This window comes from Suncus etruscus, chromosome 4, assembly GCF_024139225.1.
Source record: "Suncus etruscus isolate mSunEtr1 chromosome 4, mSunEtr1.pri.cur, whole genome shotgun sequence".
Taxonomy (NCBI): domain Eukaryota; kingdom Metazoa; phylum Chordata; class Mammalia; order Eulipotyphla; family Soricidae; genus Suncus; species Suncus etruscus.
The window spans coordinates 8,006,760-8,030,770 of NC_064851.1; the positions used below are offsets into that span (position 1 = coordinate 8,006,760).

A 24,011-nucleotide genomic window follows, 5' to 3' on the forward strand; every position below is an offset into this window, starting at 1 on the left:
TGGGGCCACCGGGGGAGTTGTTGCTGGAAAATCTCTTCCTAACCACACCCCTACAGCCAGAGTGATCATGGGGGAGAGTCACTACTCAGCAACACCCCAGGTGCCATCAGCCTCTCAGAAAAACTTCTTCAAGAAGACCCAGGGGCCCCACTGCACAGAGGACACGTCCCCATGTGGCTTTGGACTGACCCATAGAACTTATTACCAACACTTTTCTGATTTTCCATTTTTATTGGTAGATTCCCAGTACTCAGTACCCCAGCAGCCCCAGCAGGAATGGAGTCACTTGCTCTCTGGGGCACTTCGGGGCAGCCCGATGTCTCCTCCTTCAGGTTCTCTTGAGCCTCCTGCTCAAGAGAGGTCTTGACATTCCTGGCGGTCTTGACATCCTTGGGGGGGCTCCAATTCCAAGTGCCCTTTCAGGGGCAAGTTGTAAAGGAGCATCACTCTCTGTGTATATAGGAAGTGGAGGAGCAGGCGGCAGGCCTTCTTGAAGCTGGAGGAGGTGATGTTGGGCGAGAGCTCCTCGAGGATGCTGTAGGTCCGCCTCGCCAGGTCCTTGATCTCCAGGTTCTCGTAGAAGAGCAGGCGGCTCACAGCTACCAAGGTGAAGAGACCCTCAGTGTGAGGTGGGCCCCTTGCCTCCAAGGGGCTCAGGATGTGGGGTGGGGCAGAAGGGTAGGAAGTGAGTAATAAATGCTGATTCCTCCCACCCAGTTTTGCTGTGACTCTAAATAAATGTGCTCTGAAAAAGAAAGGATGGGGCCTGGAGGACAGCAGCAGGGAGGGCCATTGCCTTGCATGTGGATTTGATCCCCAGCATCCTACAGTGTCCTCAGGTACCCTGAGCCCTGCCAGAAGAAAACCCTGAGCACAAAGCTAGAAGAAAGCCCTGAGCACCGCTGGGCGTGGTACCAAAAACCAAATAAATATTCAATCAAAAGAAAGCAAGGCAGTGGGCTACTTTTTGAAACAGTTTTGTATTTTTAGCCCTAAAATCAAGCAAACAGGGCTGAACCAATAGCACAGCAGGAAGGGCATTTGCCTTACATGTGGCCAGATTCTATCCCCAGCATCTTATTTGGTCCCCTGAGCCTGACAGGAGTAATTTCTGAGTGCAGAGCCAGGAGTAACCCCTGAGCGCTTTTGAGTTGGCTCATAAACCAAAACCAAATAAACAAAAAAAAAAAAGGAAGAAAATAAGCCTGCACACACTGAATTTCTCTCTGCACTCTCCTGCTCCCTTGGACTCACTCACCCTCCAGGATGACGTCCATTTCTTCTCTGATGAGTAAATGGCTCCCCAACTTCACCAGGTAACCTGAGCACAAAGTGAAGGAAATGAGCCCCCAAACAGAGCAGTATTAGATGGGGAGGTGTCAGCCATGTGCACCGTGGGCCTCAATGTGCCCGGGATCTGTGGGCCCTGTTTACTTGTTTAAAAGTAAATAATTCAATGGGATCACAGTTATTTGCTCATGATTGAATTTTGTCACATAATATCCAATACCCTCCCCTCAGTGAGTTTTTCCTGCCAACAATGTCCCCAGTTTCTGTCCTGCCCTCCCACCGGCCTGCCTTGGCAAACATTTTTGTGTGATTTTGTTTTTGGGCAGTGGTCCAAAGTCACTCCCGAATCTGTGCTCAGGAATCACTCTTGTCGGTGCTGGATGGACCCTATCAGATGCTGGGGATGGAACCTGTGGAACTTGGATTGGCTGAGTGCAAGGCAAACATCCTACCCACAGTACTATCATTCTGGCTTCATGGTCAACACTTTTCCTCTCCTTTTCCTCTCTCTCTCTCTCTCTTCTCATCCATTCTCTTCTTTTTCGAGGGAGAGGGATATACATAGAATGATTGAAGTCATTTATGGGATACTAAAATGTATATTAATATCCAGAGACACCAGAAATGAGGGCCAGGAGAACCAGTCCATGGTAGAAAGCTTGCTACAAAGAGCAGGGGAAGCAGATAGGGCAGAGAAGGGGCCACAATGACAATGAGAGTTGGAAACGGTCACTCTGGACTCAACTGGTTGCAAAACTGGGTGCATGAAGGAGGGTGAGAGCATTATGATGCCTCTTCGCTAAGAATATTTGTTATGATTTTTTTGTTTTGGACCTTGCCTGGTGGCAATAAATGGTCATTCCTGGCTCTGTGCATAGGAATCACTCCCAGAAGGCTCAGGGGACCCTACTGAATGCTGGACACCGAATTCTGGTCAGCTGTGTGCAAGGCAAACACCCTACCTGCTGGACGATCACTCTGGCCTCCAAGCATTGTGACTTTTAAACAGTAAAGATGGAATAGAGCTTTGCCACAATCACAAAGCCCCAAGCTCTCTGTGTTGAATCGGCCTCAGATGTGCTACTGGAACAACAGGGTGCCATGTATCCTCCACAGTCATCCTGAGCCCATTCCTCGGTGCCAGTGCCCCATCCAATTTACCTTCCCACTCTCCCTTAGTAATGGGCCAGACCCCCTTTGGTGTCGAATTGTTCTCACCCAATAAAATGATAGATGCCCTCTTCAGACATTCTCGGGAGTTCGGCAGGAAGTCCAAAGTGCCACCGATCAATTCATTGATGAGGTGTCCTTTAGAAATGAGCTAAGGACATAAATGAGTTAGGGGTGTGTGAAGAGAGACCAAATAGGGATGGGTTCAAAAGTGGGTTTGACCCATTGAACTCGTGTCCTTTGGCCCAGTGGTTCCCATCAACCCTGCCCTCATGGCTATCATCAGGAAAAGCTCAGCTTGCCCACCCACCTTGCCCTTGCCTCTACTTTTTCCGTCCCCTGCTCTGAGGAGGTGGACCAGGGGGGAAGAGACTAGGGGGCCAAGGAGGAAGAAATGAAATGTTTCCCTTGGGGCCGGAGAGATATCATGGAGGTAAGGCATTTGCCTTTCATACAGAAGGTCATTAGTTTGAATTCTGGCATCCCATATGGTCTCCCAAGCGTGCCAGAAGCGATTTCTAAGTCTGAAGCCAGGAGTAACCCCTGAGCACTGCCGGATGTGACCCAAAAACAAACAAACAAACAAAAAGTTTCCCCGTGTTCTTTGGCCTCAAGTCCTCAGTTAATGGCTCATTGGGACCTCTATGCACCTCTACATGCCGCTCTCCCCAACACAATTTCTCTTTCTGGACATCCTTCCCCCCACTCCTTGGGGTACACCCTGACCCTCAGGGGCCACTTACAACGTTGTTACAAATGGAGAGCACCACCTGCTCATAATTTAGATGTTTGCATCTGAGCAGGTCACCCAGGTTCCATTGGAGTTGGAGGGCGCAGATGTCCAGCGTGTCGTGGGCTGCCTGGGGCATGGAGAGAAGCACTTACAGGTCTCTTCACGGCTGCCTTTCTCCATGCCACCCAGACCAGGGTGTAGGGCTCCCAGGAACTCACTTTGGCCACCACGATCTCCGTGTCCTCCAAAAACACGACCAGGGCCACCAGGACCTCAAAGACCACATTTCTCTGCTTCTTTTTGTTCTGGCTCATGTCCTCGAGCAGCTGGCCCAGGTTCCGGATGGCTGTGCTGCGGATCTCAGGGCACACCTGCAAGAGCAAGGCCTGAGGTAGGCTCCTCCCTACCAGCAGGGGGGCGCTGTTGCACTGTCTGTTTCTGTTTGTCCTTCCCTCTGCACTCATTTACCTACCAATCATTCTTCTTTTCTTTTTTTTTTTCTTTTACTCTAAAGTCCTGCTGTCTCCTCTATGCACCATGTTATTTATTATTACTAAGAAAGATTCACTGGGAGTATTTATAAAAAAGTTTCTTTTTTGGGAGGAGGTAGAGAATTGGGGCAACACCCAGCAGTGCTTAAGGTTTAGTCTTAGCTCGATAGGCAGAGATCACGCTTAGCTGTGTGTGTGAGTGAGTGTGTGTGTGTGTGTGTGTGCGTGCGCGCATGGATGTGGATGTTCCATGTGCACTGTTGGGTACCAAATGGGGGTCAGCTGTCTGAAGGTCAAGTGCTTAAACATCTGCACTCTCTAGCATTTATTTAAAATTTATTTCTTTTTATAGAAAGGGACTGAGGAGTTTGGGGCCACAGGCAGCATTGCTCAGGGTGCTCTGTTTTGGCTCTCTTCTCAGTAGTGAGCCCAGATGATATTTTGGGAGTCGGCATCTCCAATCCCCTCTCTCTCTGTCCCTGGTGCCCACTTTTTTTTTTTAAATAGATTCTAGATTCTTTGGTATAGTTTAAAACAAAACATGTTTTCCTTGAGTCATGTTGTTCTCTCTGGGAAAGAAATGGGGCTTGGGGCCAGAGAGAGAGCATGTAGGTAAGGTGTTTGCCTTTCATGCAGAAGGTCATTGGTTCAAATCCCGGCATCCCATATGGTCCCCGAGCCTGCCAGGAGAGATTTCTGAGCCTAGAGCCAGGAGTAACCCCTGAGCACTGCTGGGTGCGACCCAAAAACATAAAAAAAAGAAATGGGGGCTCTATAGAATAGTGTGGTGTGGGAATAGTGCGGTGGTGTTCTCTCTCCTCACTGCCCGCTCACGTGTATCATTAGTCGATAATATCTAGAGGTGATATGGCTCAACATGGAAGAGTAAGTCATCCTGTTCAGTTTGCTCAGGAGCTGGCGGAGGGTGTGGAGGGCCTGGAGGATGACGTTCTTGTCTTTGGAGTCCAAGGCGCCCAGAACTGTTGTCAGCAGGCCTCTGGCATTTTCTATCTGCACAAACATGGTGGGAGGAAGTGGGTAGGGCTCAGGAACTGGGGAGACTAGAGAACTTGGGGTGCAGGGAGCAGAAGAGTGCCACTCACTCCACAGTCACTCCACAGCTGAAATCTTGTGAGTCTATTATTACTGAGCGGACCCAGTTGAGTTGGCACCCAACTTGTCTGATCCATTTATAGCAAAGCAGCCACGGCTCTTTGCATTGTGGATAGGCAGAGTGGGACCCAGGGGAGGGCCTCTGGCTTTCAGAGATGCTCAGGGAGGAGCTGGGTTTATGAAATTCTATTCCTGTGCTTTAGTTGCAGTGACTGATGGCATCTTTGGAATTTGTGAGAATGGCTAAGCACTGGGGTAGGTCAGGAAGATCTATGGGAGGAAGTGGGCAACATCTACAACAGAAGTCACTGGTGTTAGAAACATATGGGGTATGGGAGGAAGGGTAGACCTTGGGCCCTAAGAGATGAGAATCATCCGTGAAACCAGACATGAGCTGGTCTGGAACCAGGGGTGGGTTGTGAACAGGTCTGGGGAAAGAGAAAGCTGTTCATGAGCTACTGTCTGAGTTTTTCTTTGTTAACTTTTTGCTGTGCCAGGATAGCACTCAAGCCTTCCCATAAGTAAGGCGAGTGCTCTCTGAGTCACCAAGATGAGCAGGAGTATGTGCATGTCCGTATGTGTGCTTGCAAGTGTGTGTGATCCGCACCTTCATCTATAAGAGGACTGCAGCAGCTTGGCAATGTGCACACATTCCTGGTATAATGTGTGGGCCTCTGTGGAAAATGGAAGTATGCTAAAGTCCCTGAATGGACTTAACACTTCCCTTCAGGCCTATTCCCTTACACTCTGCTTTGCTGTCTTCTCATTCCTATGGACAATGAAGTGTCTAGTTGGAGCCCAGAGTTGGATGCTGGGAGGATGCTTCCTTTTTTATAGATCCAACTCAGATTCCATCCCCGGAATCCCATAGGGTTCCCTGATCACTGCCAGGAGTGAACCAAGTGTAGAGCCAGAAGTAAGACTGAGTAATAGCAGGTGTAACCAAAAAACCAAAAACAAGTCTCTTGGTTTTCCGTGAGGCCTTGAAGCAGCATGAAGCCTCAGGTCTGGTTCAGATGTCATTGGACGCAGCACTGCTGTCAGACGTGAGTTCCCCCCACACCCCGGGTCTCTCTCTCTCTCTCTCTCTCTCTCTCTCTCTCTCTCTCACACACACACACACACACACACACACACAAACTCACATTATTGATGATAGAAGCCACCCGGGTGATTGTCCGAAGACTCATTTCGCTCACAATGGGGCAGGAGTCACTGACCCAGTTCTGGTAGATAAACAGAAACTCCTTGGGGAATTCCTCCTTGAAGTCCTTGTTTAGGAGCTGGAAGACAGGAAGTTGGGATGCAGAGTGAATATGAAGGCCTTTCCAGAAGGCTTCCATTATCATGGTCTTGATACTCAGTGAGGCTACAGCACAGGCTGGGTTGGAAGCCTGAATGCTATTTGTGCTCTCTTCTCTGTGTTAGGAAGAGCTAACATTTCCCACAGGATGAGAGGATCTGTGTGTGTGCTCATATATGTATTTATAATTATTGGACACACTGTCTATAGGTAATTGAGGTCACACCCAGCAGTTCTCATGGATACTTTCAGCTCTTTGCTCAGGGGTTACTCCTGCAAGTGCTCTGGGAATCATGCAGCAAATGTGGGATCAAACATGGGACTCTTGTGTGCGCCATTGGGGCACAAAGCATGTGCCCCATTGCAATGAACTCTCTCCAGCCCAGTGTCACAGGCTTTTGTAGGCAAAAGATCTTCCTTTCATTTCTTAGTGCCAAGGAGCTAAGTGTGGGTGTGACATTTCTATATAGTTGGGCATTTTTTCTTACCCAGTTATTTGATCCAGCTTATTAAAATTTTTATTCCTAGTCTGAAGAATCATTTCAAGCTAGGAGTTCTCTCTATCAGTGGTAAACCCAGTTATAGTCCTCAATTTACTAATAACCATACCAAGATTGGTGATCTGGTTCCTCAGAAAGTCTGTGTTTGCAAATCGTCCCCTGCAGGGTATGGCACACACTGTCTCCTGGACCAAGCAGGAAGGTAGGTGACAGGTGTCACTGCCAACAGGTACCTGGCCTTCTCTATGCAGAGTCACAATCAGACAGGAGAAGGCATGTAAGTTTGGACAAGGCAGGAGACCAATGTGTTGGCTTTTTTCTCCTTTTTTGGGGGGGTGGGGCATTCTACACTGAGCAGTGCTCAGGGTTTAGTCCTGGCTTTGTACACTGGGATCACTTTCTGGCAAGGTCAGGGGACCCTATGGGGTGCACGGAATCAAATTCAGGTCAGCTGCATGCAAGGCAAATTTCATCCCCACTGTGCTACTGCTTCAGCCCCTACCAGCTTCTACAAAGACTCACTTCTGTGAGCACTATCACGGTGATGATGGTAGCTTCTGAACTTCTGGAACCTATCAGAGCGGTATCGGAGACATACTGCAAAGTCTCTTGGAACTGTGGGAAGTTGTGCTCACAGAGTGCCCTGCCAGGGAGAATGACAAGGCCCAAGTGAGCTGCCAGGCAATGTCCAGCACGCCTGGGTGATATCCACTTTCCTGGCATTTGGACGCTCCTGGATGAAAAGAATGAAAAGTTAGGGTATTCCCTCATCAGAGTAGCACACTCATCCGATCAGGGGTCCCTGACCTAGGCCCAGAGAAGGCAGCCCCAGATCAGTGCTCACTCCCCTTTTGTGTACTGTATTTCGGATGACTTTCCTTTAGATGCCCTGCAGGATAGAGGGTCTGAGTCTTTCCTGTCCCGTGTGTGGGTCAGATGGGGACTTCAGGACTGGGGTAAAGAATAGCCAAGATTCCATTTAGCAGTAGTTGAAGCGACAGCATGGTGGGGGAAGACAATTTTCCTTGCATGCAGCCAACCTTGGTTTGAACCCTAGCATCCCATTCAGTTCCCTGAGTGAACCAGAATTAAGTCCTGAGTGCCACTGGGTGTGACAGAAGGAGGAGGAGGAGGAGGAGGAGGAGGAGGAGGAGGAGGAGGAGGAGAAGAAGAAGAAGAAGAAGAGAAGAGAAGAAGAAGAAGAAGAAGAAAGAAGAAGAAGAAGAAGAAGAAGAAGAAGGAAGAAGGAAGAAGAAGAAGAAGGAAGAAGAAGAAGAAGGAAGAAGAGGAAGAGGAGGAGGAGGAGAAGGAGGAGGAGGAGGAGGAGAAGAAGGAAGAAGAAGGAAGAAGAAGAAGGAAGAAGAGGAAGAGGAAGAGGAGGAGGAAGAGGAGGAGGAGGAGAAGAAGGAAGAAGAAGGAAGAAGAAGGAAGAAGGAGAAGAAAAGAAGAAGAAGAAGAAGAACAACAACAACAAAATACCCCCGTCCACCAAAAAACAACCAAAAGAAGCCCATTTTGTAGAGTCGAAACTGAGGGCCACGAGAGCTAGAATCTCTCTCCCTTCATGGCATCCTGGCACTTAATTCTGTGACCTGCCTGGAGTGGAAGGAACCAAAGGCTCTGCCATACTCCATGCCTCTGCTTCAGGATGGGAACCATGAATGTGCTGAGCATAGTGGGGCTCTGGGATGTCTGTCCTTGTGTGAGCACCACCAGTCTGCCAGATATGAACAGACTGTGGGCCCAGACAGGCCAGAAAAGAGTCTCCTTACATGTACCATAGTCAAGCACATTCACACAGTAAAATACAAGCCCAAGTCTGCAGGTCCCACAGACTCTGGGTTGCCCAGATCGACCCACAGCCCCCTTGACTCTCCTTCAGGAGCCCAGATACCTCTTCTCTTGCACTGCTGCTGAAAGACGCACCTCCTTTCCCCTTTGTTTCTAGGGCAGAGAGCACCATGCTGTTCTTTGACACCGCCCTGTGCCATGGCCACCCAGTGCCAAGGTGCCCGGGCAGAGGCAGAGTAGCCTCCACTCCTAGGCTGCCCCTTTAGGGGATAATCCTGGAAAGACTCAGCTCCCCAGGGAGCCATGTGAAAAGGGAGAGAAGGATTTTGAGCCCCCAAGGCTCTGTGGGACCCCCACATCACCCTCGTTCTTACTTGGCCACCAGAAGGACCCCTTCCTTGTGGAATAGGACTTCAGAGAACTGAGCCCAACAGTTTTTCTCTTCCAGCATTGTGTCCACGTCCTGGAGCCCCGAGCACTGTAGGAGGACTCTCAGCGCCTCTTGGGCATAGCTGGGTTGCCTCAATCAGAACAGAGACATTAGCACTTGAGGGGGCCTGGCACACAACATGGGAGTCACTGCCCTCTCACCACAACCCAAGATGAGGGAAACATGGATGGTGTCTTTCCTCCACCCACACAGGATCCCACCAACTAGGCCTCAAGTCTGGGAACCACCTCCCCAGTGCCCTATAGCTGCCTCAGGCTGCGTCACCCCTCAAGTTTCTGGGAGCAGGAGCAGCTGAGGATCAGGACAGCCTTCCCTACAGCAACCACCTGTGCTTTGCTTCCATAGAGACTCCAGATAAACATGGGGGGTGTGGCCCTGGGAGACCTCGAAAGGGATGTCTGCACGGGGCTGGCTGGCTTCGTGAAATCTGCCTCATGAGGACTGCGGGGATCCCCCAAGCAGTCTGAGGTGGGGCCTTCAGGACCCCAGGAAGCAGCAGAACTGAATAGAGCATCACTTCCCATCAGGGGGATATCGGGTAGGAAAGCACCGCCCCCCACCCTGCTGGGTGTCCCCAGGACATGGAGGCTGATCTCCTATGTGAAGCCATATATCTGCCTCAGGCCCTGCTGTTCCTCCCTGCTCCTCTTCCTGGGGGTCTCCACCACCATGGCCCAAGGGAGAGCAGGAAGCATGGGGCCATGTGCCACTCACCAGGGCTCCTCCTCTGACCTGAGACTCAGTTCACTGTGGAAGAGGATCTGCAGCAGCAGCGCCATCAGCAAGTTGGGGAACAGCCGTGCCACTGCCTTTCTGTAGGTTGCCAAAGGCAGCAGCGTGCAAAGGGCCTGGCAAGCCTGTGGAGGGAGGGAGGACTCTGGGCAGTGCTCCCAGGGGTCTCACCATGCAAATTCGCCTCTGCTCTAGAAAACTCTAATATATTTTCTTGTTTTGGGGCCACACCTGCCTGTGCTCAAGACTAACTCCTGGCTCTATACTCCAGGAATTGTTTCTTGCATTTCTCAGAGTGCGGTGGGGGAGACTATGGGATGCTAGAGCTGGGATCGAACCCAGGTTGGCTGCATGGAAGGCAAACGCCCTCCCCACAGTGTTCCAGTACCCAAGTCTAGAACATTTTTGCCCACCTGACCTGTCTACCTCCACCTGCACTCCCAATGTTTTGCTGCTGTTAACCACAGTGCCTCTGGCCTTTTGTCTGTGTCTCTCCACTGGGAACAGGAGGGTGGGAAGCAGGTGGGAGGAGAAAGGGGAATCAAGCTCCAAGTGGCCTCCCCCCAGCTGACCGTCACAGGCATCATGTTCCTGGGGTTGATAAAGAAGTCCGAGTGCTCCTCAGGTATGTCGTGTGGCTTGTCCTTAAGCATTATCAAGATGTATTCGAGCACCTTCAGGGCACTGCTGGACTCTCCACCCATCGCCTTCCACATCAGGATCAGGGTCCTGCCAACACAGATATAGCAGGTGTATGTCTGCGTTAAGAGCCTGAAGCCCTGACAGAAGGATGGTCCCAATTCCAAATGATTCTCTGCAACCCGACCCCACCCCACCCCACCCCACCTGTCTTTGGAAACAGGGAAGTTTCAATACAGCAAGTGTGGCCCACAAATCCTCCTTCAATTCCCACATCCAAGCTAGACCGCAGGGTGCCTCCCCACTGGCTGGATTTGCTCATGCGAGCACGTTGTCTTCATTGTGACCCTAGGTCACAGGTTTCACAGGAACAGTTAAAGGACCAGGGGCCCCAGATTGCATATGAGAACTTGAAACTTTTCCACTAGCAGATGGAAATCTCTTGACTGGTTTCCCTCCCCAGACTAGCCCAAAAGTCATGCCAGGCCATGATGGGATGGGACACAGGACTTTGCACACCAGGGACTCCCTTTACTGCTTGAGAGCACTATTTTCCCCACCCTTTCCCCCAAATCATCATGCCTCTGCCCTTTAGAAATTAGAAAGGGGCTAGAGTGGGTAGGGCGCTTGCCAACTCTGGTTCAATCCCTGGCATCTCATATGGTCCCCCATGGGATAAGCTGGCCAGAAGTGATTTCTAAGTGCAGAGCCAGAAGTAATCCCTGAGCACTTCTGGGTGTGCCCCCCAACCCCCAATACACCAAACAAGTCCAGAAATTGTAAAGTTGCTGTACTTTTGACCCTAGGTAGTGATGAACCCTCTATGGACCATGGACAGTGGAAAAACTTCAGGGAAATCTTAAAGTCAGCTGTGGTCCCTGGAGGATGCGTGTGCTGGGTACTATCCAGGAGGTGAGAGTATCCGGGGGTCTAGAATCCACACAGCTGGGCCCCACAATGCTGAGACAGACGCACTCCAGGAAATGACAAGTCCCATCGCATCCTCATTGTCACCTGGCCTCAAGCCCGTGGGTGGTGAGCGGCACCAGACCTTACCTGTCCACTGGAGAGCTCCATCTCACCAGCTCGAAGATGACATTGTTGGGATCGGTTCGGGTGAGCAGCGTGACCACCTGCAGAATGGCCTCCCTCAGCTCAGGCGAGGACAACTCCAAGAGCTGTTTGTAGATGGTTTCCAGGATCCGGGCCACCTGCACATAGACACCGAGTCCACTGCCCGCCCAACTTGGCGAGGATCTGTCCTCTGCTCGATTTTCATGGTGACATGAAAATTTCGACTTAATGAACCCCAATCCCATCACAATTAGCATGACCTTCCCATCTGGGTCATCAGTTTCCCACCCACCTGGGACTCCAGCAGGCTCGAACACATTAACACAAACATCCTACTGGAACAACACAAAGGCCAATGGAATTATCAAAACTTAGGTCAACAAGATTCCCCATCAGCCTGGCTGTGATCCTCTGTGAATCCAGGCATTTCTTGTCCCAAGAATGCCCAGGGCTGCAGTGAATACACTTTCTAGGTCTTTGAAGAAGCTACCCCACCTCTATTTTTGCATAAGAGATATTATCAATTCTCTAGTGAGCAGGGGTCATGCCATCTCTCCTGAAAGGTACCCATTGAGGTGTGTGAGCAGAATCATGTTTTTTGTTGTTGTTGTTGTTGTTGGTTTGTTAGTTTTGGGGCCACACCCAGTAGTGCTCAGGAACCACTCCTGGCAGTTTGCATGGAACTCTATGGGATGCTGGGGATCGAAACTGCTTTGGCCCTGTGCAAGGCAAGCACCCTCCCTACTGGGCTATCGCTCTGACCTCAAACTAACTGTGATATTTTGTTGTTTTTAATCTCTGACTTTAAAATAGGTCTGCCACAAATACGACTGCATTGTGGCTTGGTATGATATGGACACTATTGCTCCAGGTACCTTATCTCTGCATTGGGAAAAGATTTCACTGAAAAAGGCAGCTCTTGATTTACATCAACAGACTGAGCAACGTGGATGAAAAAGTCTGAAGAGGTGTGTGACAAAGAGGAGCTTTCTGGAACAGGTCAGCCCAGGGACTTAAGACAGTGACTTGATCATGGTGGCCGTATGTACCGTACTGTGGTGGTCTTGAGCATCTCACATCCCCCCTAGAACTGCACATCCACCCAGTGCTTTTGCTTCTTACGTCCCACACTTTACAGGAGTGAAATTCCAGGGTCAGATGAAGGATGCTGGCTGCCTTGGATGCTGTCGTGAAATCATCCTCCGATATTTTTAAAAGGAGAGTCCACACGAAGTCGACCACAAAGTCTTTCACTAAATTTTGGCCTATATACTGAAACCAGAAAAGAGCACTGTGACCTGGTTCTTCAGCTGTGGGCACCTGTAATTCTTGACACCCTATATGAAGATACAGACACAGAAGCCAGAGGACTGAGCTTGGGCTGAATTACCTGAGCAATGTTAAATTTATTTCTGTATAACACATTAGGTAGAAATTCTGTCTCGGAGGTGGAAGGCAGGCGCTGGTCATTTCTAAAAAATTTCTTGTCTGGATAAAGGTCTGAAATGAGTTCAAAATTGTTACTGGATACTTTCAAATAAGGAAACAAATGCACAGTTTTTAGTTGGTTCACTTTCATGGGTTCTTTCCCCCACAGCATTGCTTTTTTTTCCCCCTTCAGGTTTTTCTACCTAATTCCAAAGGTCTGTAATGGGAAGGCAGGTACAAGGGAACAGTTTACTCCTCCAGTAGTATCACATGTGTGACTTACCCAGGCCCCAAGTCTCTCAGTGTTTGAGAGTGGCCTCTGTGAAGATGAATGAAAGACAGGGACTTTTTTAGTTTTTTTTTTTGGCCATACCCAGTGATGCTTAGGGGTTACTCCTGACTACGCACTCAGAAATCACTCCTGGTTTGGGGAACCATATGAGAAGCTGGGGGATCGAATCACAGTCTGTCCTATGCTAGCATTGCACCACCTCTCCGGCCCCACATTGGACAGTCTTATGGGTAGAAGATGATAAGATTGGGGGAGGTTTTCAGAGAAGAGGAAAATAATTCTTCAAGAAAGTCTTGGGGCTGGAGAGATAGCACAGTGGTAAGGTGTTTGCCTTAGATGCAGAAGGACGGTGGTTCAAATCCTGGCATCTCATATTGTCCCCCTCGCCTGCCAGGAGAAATTTCTGAGCATAGAACCAGGAGTAACACCCCTGAGCACTGCCGGTTATGACCCAAAAACCAAAACCAAAACCAAAACCAAAAACAAACAAACAAACAAACAAAAAAAAAAACAAAAAAAAAAAGAAAGTCAGAAGCTCCCAAAAAGCAGTGCCTTGGGTGTAGCTGTCTTGAGTTTCAGGACTGGGCAGGGGTTTCATGAGTTTGGGTTTTAACAGCTTTGTAAGCATCATAGGTATGTAGTATGTGGAGAGATAGCACAGTGCTGTTTGCCTTGCAAGCAGCCGATCGAGGACCTAAGGTGATTGGTTCGAATCCCGGAGTCCCATATGGTCCCCCATGCCTGCTAGAAGCTATTTCTGAGCAGATAGCCAGGAGTAACCCCTGAGCACTGCCGGTGTGGCCCAAAAACCAAAACCAAAACCAAAAACAAAGGTACGTAGTATGTGTTGTTTTGGGGCACAACTAGTGGTACTCTGGCTTTGTGCTCGGAAATTATTCCTGGCAGGCTCAGGGGATCCTACGGGATGCCAGAAATCAAATGCTGTTTGGTCACGTGCAAGGCAAACCCGTGGTGCAAGGCAATTGCTCCGGCTCCAGTAAATAATTGTTTGTATACATGCAGACAGCCAAAGCCTCAAAGCACAGCTTTTCCTAATTCTGGTACAGTGCTTGGGGTACCTTATATGATGCCAGGATCGAGCTTAGATTGACTAGAGGCAAGTGCCCTCCCTGCTGTGCTATTCCTCTGGCCATCTGAGTATTTTGTAGGCCACCACAACAGACGATACTGTGACCCTTTGAAAGTCCCCTGGATAAACGAATCGGCAGTAATCAAAGCAGAGAACTTTCATGGACTGGGACATCTGTGGGTCCTGCTTTTAGAAATTCTAAAAAGGTTTTTATTTTATTTGGGAGACCACACCAAAGGCGCTCAGAGGTTACTCTTGGATTTGCACTCAGAAATCACTCCTTGGGCCATGTGGTATGCTGGGGATTGAACCTGGGTCGGCAGCATCAAGGCAAATACCACTGAGCTGTACACTTTCTCGGGCTCCAGATTATTGTTTTTTTAAGAAATCCACCTCTTGGGCCCGGAGAGATAGCACAGTGGCGTTTGCCTTGCAAGCAGCCCATCCAGGACCAAAGGTGGTTGGTTCGAATCCCGGTGTCCCATATGGTCCCCCGTGCCTGCCAGGAGCTATTTCTGAGCAGACAGCCAGGAGTAACCCCTGAGCACCGCTGGGTGTGGCCCAAAAACCAAAAAATAAAATAAAATAAAAAACCACCTCTTAATTACACTGAGAACTATCATAACAAAATGTGACTGAATGAGGGAAGTAGAAAGCCTGTCTAGAGGACAGGCCGGTGTGGGGTGAGGAGGAAGGACACTTGGAATATTGGTCATGGGAGTGTTGTACTGGTGAAGGATTTTATATATATAAACTCAAAAAAAAAAGAAAGAAAAGAAAAGATAATGCCTCCCAATTCTTACCACAGGCTGTGTTCTTTACACTGACTGTATAGAAAGAGGAGGTACAGTAAATGCATCCCATATACACCTCAACACAGGCCCTTTGCCTGGTCTGTATTGTGAAACAAAACAAAACAAAACAAAAAAACAAAAACAAAGCACCTCTTCAAAATATAGTAAAGCAGTTGACCTGTGGCTGGAGTCAGAACCCCATAGTCACCGCCCCCAATACTGAATGAGTAGCCATAGTACTGCCCGGTCCTTACCACTGTGGTGCTTTGCAATGCAGAGCAGGTGGTAGAGGCCCATGGATGCATGCTGAGTCACCTGCTCATTTCGATGGAAACACAGGAGGGACAGTTCTGCTGCCAGGACACCCAGACATGGGACGTAGATGCTCTTCTGGAGTGGGGAATAAAAAAGGAGGGTCAGGGACCGGTGAGGTGGCGCTAGAGGTAAGGTGTCTCTGCCTTGCAAGCGCTAGCCAAGGAAGGACCATGGTTCGATCCCCTGACGTCTCATATGGTCTCCCCAAGCCAGGTGCTATTTCTGAATGCTTAGCCAGGAGTAACCCCTGAGCATCAAACGGGTGTGGCCCGAAAAATCAAAAAGAAAAGAAAAAAAAAGAGCATCATCAGAGTTTGGCTACTAGAAAATTAATCCTACATGAAATATAAAAATTTAAGACAGGGGCTGGAGAGGTGGCACTAGAGGTAAGGTGTCTGCCTTGCAAGCGCTAGCCAAGGAAGGACCGCGGTTTGATCCCCCGGCGTCCCATATGGTCCCCCCAAGCCAGCGGTGATTTCTGAGCACTTAGCCAGGAGTAACCCCTGAGCATCAAACGGGTGTGGCCCAAAAACCCCAAAAAAACCAAAACAAAAAAAAAAAAAAAAGAAAGGAGGGTCAGCTGCAGCCACACAGGGCCGAGTCTGTCTGAACTACAGAGAAGAATCAAAAGAGGAAGCATCCCAGGGTCACAGAAGCCTGGTTCTGAACGCTGGCTGGATGGCTCCTGTCCTTGTGCCCCTCCTTGGACAAGGCCAGCAGATGGCGCCACCCAAGCTTCGTTGTCGTGGGCACCAAGTGGGCAGCCGTGGGTAAGGAAGCTCCAGTGGATGTGCACAGAAGGAAGAGTAGTTTTCTGTTTTGTTTTGTTTTGTTTTGGCCACACCCGGCAGTGTTCAGGGGTTATTCCTGGCTGTCTGCTCAGAAATAGCTCCTAGCAGGCACGGAGGACCATATGGGACACCGGGATTCGAACCAACCACCTTTGGTCCTGGATCGGCTGCTTGCAAGGCAAACGCCGCTGTGCTATCTTTCCGGGCCCGGAAGAGTAGTTTTCTTAGAGGCTTTATAGATGCTCTGAAAAAGGTGCTCTTTTGGGGGTACACCTGGTGGCACTCAGGTGTTACACTTCTGGCTTTGTGCTCAGTTGTTACTCCTGTCAGACTTGGAGGACTCTGGTAGCATTTTAGGGCTCCTGAGCCATGCAGGAAATGGACTCCGGTGTCTATGCATACAACCCCCCTACCAGGAGCAGGGTTGCCAATGACAGAGCCTGACATTTAAAAATGAAAACCAAGCCCAGCCAGCAGGCACGGGAGCCCGGCTGCAGAAGAGATCCTGACTGCTAGGACTTACGCTTCTGGAGGCTGTCTCGGAGGCAAAACCGAGCACCTGGCTGATGATCATCACCACCCAGATCTCCTGGCAGGTGCCGTCCTGGGACATCCAGGTGATCATTTCCTGGGGGAAATGAAAGTATTAGCACAGAGACCAGATGCACAGCCCCCCCCCCCCACCAGCATGCCACACTGTAAACACCTGGGGTATCGGTAGGGGTCACCTGAACCTTTATGGGGTGTTCAGCTACCTCCTGGGATGCAACCAGCCATGTTCGAGCACTGTGTGATGTTAGGGATCTAGCCTGGGAAGGTGCACTAACCACTATACCATTTCTCTGGCCCCTACACCACTCATTTGTCTTCTCTGTGATTTTGCCCCTTCCACCCTCCTCAGATAAATTTGGGTGAGGGCACCTGTGCCCATCATGGCTCCTAAAGCAAGTTGCTGTGCCACTGTCATGGTGGCTAGTGGGAGGGTCAGGTGAATCGAGCCCAACGTTTTCCAGAGAATCAGAACCAAGGGGCCAATTGGCTTTTTACCTTTAGGATCTGCATTTTGTGGAGGTCTTCGGAGACAAGGATGAGGAGAGTGTCCAGAAATGTATTTAGGACCCGTCGATATAAGTTCTGAAAAATAAAATCAGACCCAACACAAGCATCAAGAGAGGCTGCACCATTTCCCCCCTGCTCCCCGCAAGGTGCAGAAGACATTTGCCCTGACTGTTTCTATTCTGATGCACCGAGTCCCTCCCGGAGAGGGAAGGAGGGAAGGAGAGAGGGCCCCATGGGAACCAAGATCCCGCACTGACTTCCAGGTCCTCCATGTACTCTTCGGTGGCTGCAGCTTTCATCTCCTCCAGTTTTGTGGTGGAGAAGACCTCATGGAAATCGCGTTCCAGTATCTGAACCTGCTCCTGGTATTGCTGGTCTAGATTTTGGCTGCTGTCAAGGGAAGGGGGTGTGGGAAGGTGTGTTAAACGGGGGAGAGAGCAGGTGGGCCTTTCTGTCCTTCTCTCTCTCTCTCTCTCTCTCTCTCTCTCTCTCTCTCTCTCTCTCTCTTCCTTCTCCTGCTCCTCCTCTCCCTTTCCCTCTCTCTGTACTTGTTGGCCACAGTCCACCATTCTGTCCTGAACCTTAGAGTCCCCCTTGGTAGCCCTGTGGATCTAATTTGCGAATTAGACTTGCGCTTGAAAGTAGAACCCAGGCTTGCCTCACAAGGTTTGCCTGTAACCTCCAGGGTCTTAGAATGCCATGATACTTCAGTGAAAATATTGCAAACAACAGAACTGCCATGCAGAACATTTGAAGAAAAATATTTCATCTCATTCTTCTCTTTCTTTAATCTCAGGAGATACTTATTTTAAAATTCAAGTTAGAGTTAGAATACTTTCAAAGTTTTCTGGTTTAAAAAATTGAGAGGTATTGGGGCCAGAGAAATAGCATGGAGGTAAGGCATTTGCCTTGTATGCAGAAGGACAGTGGTTCGAATCCCGGTATCCCATATGGTCCCCCGAGCCTGCCAAGAGTGATTTCATTTTTTTTTCATTTTTTTCTTTTTGTGGTTTTTTTTTTTTTTTTTTTTTTTTTTTGGTTTTTGGGCCACACCCGGTGACGCTCAGGGGTTACTCCTGGCTATGCGCTCAGAAGTCGCTCCTGGCTTGGGGGACCATATGGGACGCCGGGGATCGAACCGCGGTCCGTCTCCTAGGCTAGCGCAGGTAAGGCTTACCTTACCTCCAGCGCCACCGCCCGGCCCCCCTCTTTTTGTGGTTTTTTGGGTCACACCTACCTGCGCTCAGGACTTACTCCTGGCTCTGTGCTCAGAAATTACTCCTTGCTAGCTCGGGGACCATATGGGATGCCGGGATTCGAACCACCGACCTTCTGTATGCAAGGCAAATGCTTTACCTCCATACTATCTCTCCGGACCCTAGGAGCAATTTCTGAGCGTAGAGCCAGCAGTAACCCCTGAGCGCTGCCAGGTGTGACCCCCTCCAAAAGAATAAAAAAACAAAATTAAAACTAAGAGGTCGGGCCAGAGAGATAGCATGAAGATAAGGCGTTTGCCTTGCATGCAGAAGGACGGTGGTTCGAATCTGGGCATCCCATACGGTCCCCTGAGCGTGCCAGGAGCGATTTCTGAGTGTAGAGCCAGGAGTAACCCCCTGACGCTGCCGGGTGTGACCCCCCCCCCTTAAAAAAAAGGAAACAATAGATGAAGCTTCTAGATTAGGATTTTGAAAGAATTACAGTGCAATCCTTTTGAAGGGATGCAGGCCAAATGAGTGGAGTATAAAGTGCAAGAGAGGATGATTTCAAAAACATAATAGTCCTGGCAAACCCCAAGCAAGGTTTTCTGCCTTGTTATCGTTTTGATGATGGGGTGAGTGTGCTCATGGCTGAGATGCTGGGACCACACTTCAGTTCTCATGCTCACATAATTTGTTATGGAGCTCAGGTCCCCAAATGCCAGTGCCTCAGGATCACACTTTGACACAGAGGTAGTACAGGGGATCGAGCTCGGTGCCTTACGCCTGCAAGGTACCTGGCCACTGAGCTACATCCTTGTCACCCTAGTAAAGTTATTTTTGGCTTTTGGGCCTACACCAAGTGATGCTCAGAGGTTACTTCTTGCTCTTTGCTCATAAATTATTCCTGGTAGCTTCAGGGCATTGTATGGTATGCGGGAGATTAAACTCGGGTAGGTCATGTACAAGGCAGAATTCCTACCTTCTGTGCTATCTCTCTAGCACATACCTAAAGTTGTTTAAAAGAAGAAAAAATGCGGGTCCAGAGAGATAGAATAGCGGCATTTGCCTTGCAAGCAGCCGATCCAGGACCAAAGGTGGTTGGTTCGAATCCTGGTGTCCCATATGGTCCCCCGTGCCTGCCAGGAGCTATTTCTGAGCAGATAGCCAGGAGTAACAGGAGTAACCCCTGAGCACCGCCTGGTGTGGTCCAAAAGCCAAAAGCCAAAAAAAAAAAAAAAAAAAAGAATTACTCCTGGGTTGGCAGTGCTTGGAGAGCCTGATGGGATGCCTGGGATCAAACCTAGGTGGCTGCATGCAAGGCAAGCACCCTCTCTACTGTACTATGGTCTCCAGACTTCAACATTATCTTCTAAGGGGCAAAAACAAAACAAAACAAAAAAAAAACAACAGCAAAAAAACATAACCAAGGGAACTAGGAAGGCTGCCATCCAAATGAAAATTAAATTCAAATAAATATTAAAAGATTAGGTTAAAAAAAGAAAAGCATCTCCGAGGCTTCTTGTGCTTCTGGCTGGTGGCTGGGGGCACTAACTGGCCTTCCTAATGATGGACTGAGAAAGTCATGGCCCCTCCCAAAGAAGGTAGCCATGGCTGAATCAGACTGGTGGAGCGCAGGAATCACTGGAAAACATTTTGCGAGTGTAATTTTTTCCCCCCAGAATCCTGATTGCGCATTAGAATGCACATCGGTGAGATCAGGGAGTGCAGCAACTTTCTTACCTGGTGCCGCTCAGGATCTTTTTCTGATTGTCGCGCACCTTCTCGTACATCTTGTAACATTCCCGGAGTCTCCCCTCTTTGAGAGCCTGAAAGTGCAGGAACTAAGCAAGTTTTGGTGGTCCTGGAGCTCTTTGGCTCCTCAACCACAGACTGTTTTCTCAAAAGGGACCCGCAGGACTGAAATGCAGCCTGTATTTTCCGAATTGCATTGATATCCCAAAGTAACTTAACTGAAAAAAAATCTTGATGCTGAGTCACCCCTGGCAGTGTTGAGTGCTCAGGGGTCACTTCCAGTGGGGCTCGGGAATGTTGGTGATGCTGGGGGTCAAACATGGATCGACCATGTGCAAGGGAAATTTCTTCCTAGCTGTCTTAGGGCTCTGGCCTTAGCCATGCATCTCAGCACAGGGGTTGGGGAATTAGCCCTGGAGATGAAGGTGCTTGTGTCCAGACTCCTCCAGCATGGGCGGTTGGCTCCCCCCTCTAGTGAAGGTCACTCCGCTCTCGATATGCTGCCATCTGACACTCGCCTGATAAACCTGGAGATCCTGGTCTGTGCAGAAAGAAGAAATGGTTAGAGGGTGCCTCCCACCAACAGGACAGAGACTCGAGGACCTGAGCAAGGGGAATCATGGTAGAACCCAGTGTGGGGGGGGCGGGGTGGGGAGGGAAGCCTGAATTTCTTCATGAGGAAGTTACAGATTCTGAACAGATTCATTCATCCTACTATCTTATTAAATGCACACACACGTGTTTCAGACTAATGTGAAAAGGACCGCCACCCTTCACAGAAAGATTCTCACAAGGAGTAATTCCATACCACGGTCAAGGCTATTGACACATAACTCAGGGGACATTTATCCATTCCATCCCTGCCTGAACCACCCTCTCGCTCCTCAACATGGCTTGGCTTCTTTTGTTGATTTTGGGGTTTGGGGCAACACCCAGCGGTGTTCGGGGGGTTACTACTTGTGCTGCACTCAGGATCAATTCAGACAGGCTTGGGGACCCTTTGCAGTGCCGACTGAACCCACAAGGCTGGTGTGCAAGGCAACCTTTCCCACTGCACCAGGATTCTGGTCCCATTAGCAGGTTTCCTTGGGCAAGTGTTTTGTAATGGGTCCTTTCATTGACTCTGACCAGATGGGTTTTTCCTTTCTCGTGATAGACAGGGAATACAGATTTAGGGGAAACTTTCACTCAAGGAAATTGTTTTGTTCACAATGAGGAAGGTCCAGATTCTGAATTTCTTCATATATTCTACTATCTTATTGTTTCACCTTTCTGCATGCCTTCTTTTTAAAAATTTCCTTAGGTTGACTTTGTTGTTTTTCTATGCCATGTCTGAGACTTAAAAATTGGTGTGTGTGTGTGTGTGTGTGTGTGTGTGTGTGTGTGTGTGTGTGTAAAGAAAGCACAGTGGTAGGGCATTTGCCTTGCATGTGGCCTACCCGAGAGGGACCTAGTTTTATTCCAGGTATCCCATATGGTCCCCCAGCATGCCAGGGTAAATTTCTGAGTAGAGAGCTAACAGTGAACCTCAAGACTGTTGGGTGTGGCCAGAAACCGATCAATTAATCAATAAATATAAGTAACATTTAAACATTATTTTGCTTTGGATTTTTGGTACACTTATTTTCATTCTTTCTTATTGATTCTCTGGGACTATACATTCTTATTTCTGTTTCCTTTTGTCAATTTGCTGTCATTTCTTCTTTTTTTGGGATCACACCTGGTGATACTCGGGGTTTACTCATGGGACCATATGGGATGCCGGGGATTGAACCTGGGTTTGTCCAGGTTCAGCAGTGTGCAAGGCAAAAGCCCTGCCACTGTGCTATTACAGTGTGATCAGAATATTTTGTTGTTTGAGAATTTATCCAGACATTTGTCATTCTTGTGCAGAACTGCTTTATAAATATATTTTAGGTTTGGGAAAACCTGATGTTGCTTTTATTTTCATGGGCTGAGACTGCTATGCAGGTCTCCCTTCCCTCTCTCTGTGTCTCTTGTTTCTTGTCTCTCCCCTACACTCCTCTCGTATAGACATGTATCACTTACTTGTTTTCTGGTGATGTTCCAGAGGCATACTGTGCTTGTGATCCTTCGATGTGGTGCAGGAAAGTCAAGGTTCTTCTGTTTCTTTCTGCAATAGAATGTTTTGTATTAGCACAAAACCAGAAACCACACTTTTCTCTGCTTCAACAGCTCTGTTGCTATAATCTGTAGAGCCTATTATTTTTCTTTTTTAAAATAATTTTTGTGACCAACATAAATTACAAATCTTTCACAAAAATATTTAAGGCAGAGAGTGACAATGAATCAAAGGTATTCCCACCACCAGTGTTGTCCTCCCTCCTACCCTGTTCCTAGCATCCCCCCCCCTTCACCCCCTGACTGCCAGTATAACTGGTCCCCTCTGTGTATAGCTTGTTGAAGATTGGGTATCGATTCTGTTGTCATTGACTTTGGATTTGGTGTTTAGGTCTGATCATTTTTTATTTCTACTCAATGTTCATACGGCTGTTGTTGGTTCTGGTACCATCCATTTCCCCCCTCAATTTATGAAGCAGAACAAGATGATTCAAGTTATGTGGTTCTGTTTGAAAAAAAGAAAAAAAAATCCAAACACACACACAAAAATCAAAACCCGAGAGGAGTCCGTCTAGAGGTTCTAAATATCAGTTTAAAAAGAAAGGGAAAAGGGCCCGGAGAGATAGCACAGCGGCGTTTGCCTTGCAAGCAGCCGATCCAGGACCAAAGGTGGTTGGTTCGAATCCCGGTGTCCCATATGGTCCCCCGTGCCTGCCAGGAGCTATTTCTGAGCAGACAGCCAGGAGTAACCCCTGAGCACCGCCAGGTGTGGCCCAAAAAACAAAAAACAAAAAACAAAAAAAAAAAGAGTAAAAAAAAAAAAAAGAAAGGGAAAAAATGAAAACATAACAAAAAAAAAACCCCACAAAGAAACCTCCAAAAAAAAAAACATCAAACAAAAGACCAAAACCAGCATCTACAAAAAAAGCAACAAACACAACAACCAAACAATAACCACGTGAATGAAAGAAGAAAAAGAAAAGGAAGGAAAAGGGAAGGAGGGCTGGTGTGGCAAGCTGTTTTTTCTTGTTTTTCTTTTTGCTTAGGCACAGCAAACATTGGGGCAACTCGAAAGGGGATCCCCTTGGCCCAAGAGCTCAGGGTGTCTCCGCCCTTGAAGCATCCTGCCATCCAGGGGACCCACCCCAGGCTCCTTTTCACCCCCCCCCAAGGCCTTGTTATGGTGCCAGGCGACTTCCAGCTCAGCAGTGGATGTGAGACTAAGGTCTCCAACTCGAGATCTCAGCATTCGCACAAGTCGCAGGCCGAAGCCTAGGGGAGAGTCTTTCTTGGCCATGCTGTGGGAAGGGAAGGCCGCTCCCTGGGCCCCCTGGGCGTTTGCCTTGCACGCAGCCAGCCCTTGGCAAACCCTGCTTCGAGCCTGCCAGGGGGACTTCTGCGTGCAGAGCCGGAGGAACCCCTGAGCGCCCGATAATCGAATCCAATGATGTCCAGCTGCCCCAATAGCCCACTGGCGGCGCTGTCTTCCCTCCCACCATGTTTCCAGAGTCCCCCCACACCCTCCATCCTGCTGGCAGCAACTGAGTTCAGGACCTCACTTGAGGAAGGAGACGTTGCAGGAGCAGCTTTCTCCCACTGAGCTCGCTGCTGTGTAGTCGGACCTGAGAGACTTTGGGGTCAGGCTTCTTCACAGCAGGAGCAAGCCACGCGCACAGGCTCCAAGCGCATGCGCAGTGGCTCTCACGTGCAATTCGCACGTGCGGGGTGGGGGTGGGGGAAATTCTGGAGAAGGTCCAGTGAGCATGTGCAGTGACTCTCATGTGCAATTTACACGTGCCCGGGATACTGATAGAAGTCCAGGGAGCATGCGCAATGGCTCTCACGTGCAGTTCGCACGTGCTTAGAATGCTGGTGGCGGTCCAGGGAGCATGCGCAATGGCTCTCACGTGCAGTTCACACAT

At 49.1% G+C, this 24,011-nt stretch overlaps 1 protein-coding gene and 1 non-coding gene across 2 annotated transcripts; one reads left to right on the forward strand and one right to left on the reverse strand.

The window, feature by feature from the left end:
- Positions 1-211: 211 nt before the first annotated feature.
- On the reverse strand, positions 212-24,011 carry MROH9 (maestro heat like repeat family member 9). The gene is made up of 19 exons (XM_049772477.1): positions 23,649-24,011; positions 19,996-20,081; positions 17,314-17,446; positions 17,045-17,131; positions 16,521-16,625; positions 15,146-15,281; positions 12,410-12,624; positions 11,270-11,424; positions 10,147-10,303; positions 9,557-9,699; positions 8,766-8,903; positions 7,123-7,243; positions 5,943-6,080; positions 4,519-4,695; positions 3,412-3,564; positions 3,204-3,320; positions 2,509-2,611; positions 1,259-1,321; positions 212-599 (listed from the first exon to the last, which is right to left on the reverse strand). Exons 1-19 carry the CDS (start codon positions 24,009-24,011, stop codon positions 352-354), a joined length of 2,838 nt encoding a protein of 945 aa, XP_049628434.1. The 3' UTR covers positions 212-351.
- LOC126007949 (small nucleolar RNA SNORA51) lies at positions 14,884-15,014 on the forward strand. The gene has a single exon (XR_007495415.1). It is a non-coding gene; the product is annotated as a small nucleolar RNA SNORA51 (small nucleolar RNA).

Excerpts from the sequence above, each read along its gene's own strand:
- MROH9 (XM_049772477.1), bottom strand. The coding sequence starts at position 24,011 with ATGTGTGAACTGCACGTGAGAGCCATTGCGCATGCTCCCTGGACCGCC. Across the intron at positions 16,626-17,044 it reads ACAAAATGCAGATCCTAAAG|GAAATGATCACCTGGATGTC; the intron begins GTAAAAAGCCAA and ends CATTTCCCCCAG. Across the intron at positions 7,244-8,765 it reads GGGGTCCTTCTGGTGGCCAA|GGCACTCTGTGAGCACAACT; the intron begins GTAAGAACGAGG and ends TCTCCCTGGCAG.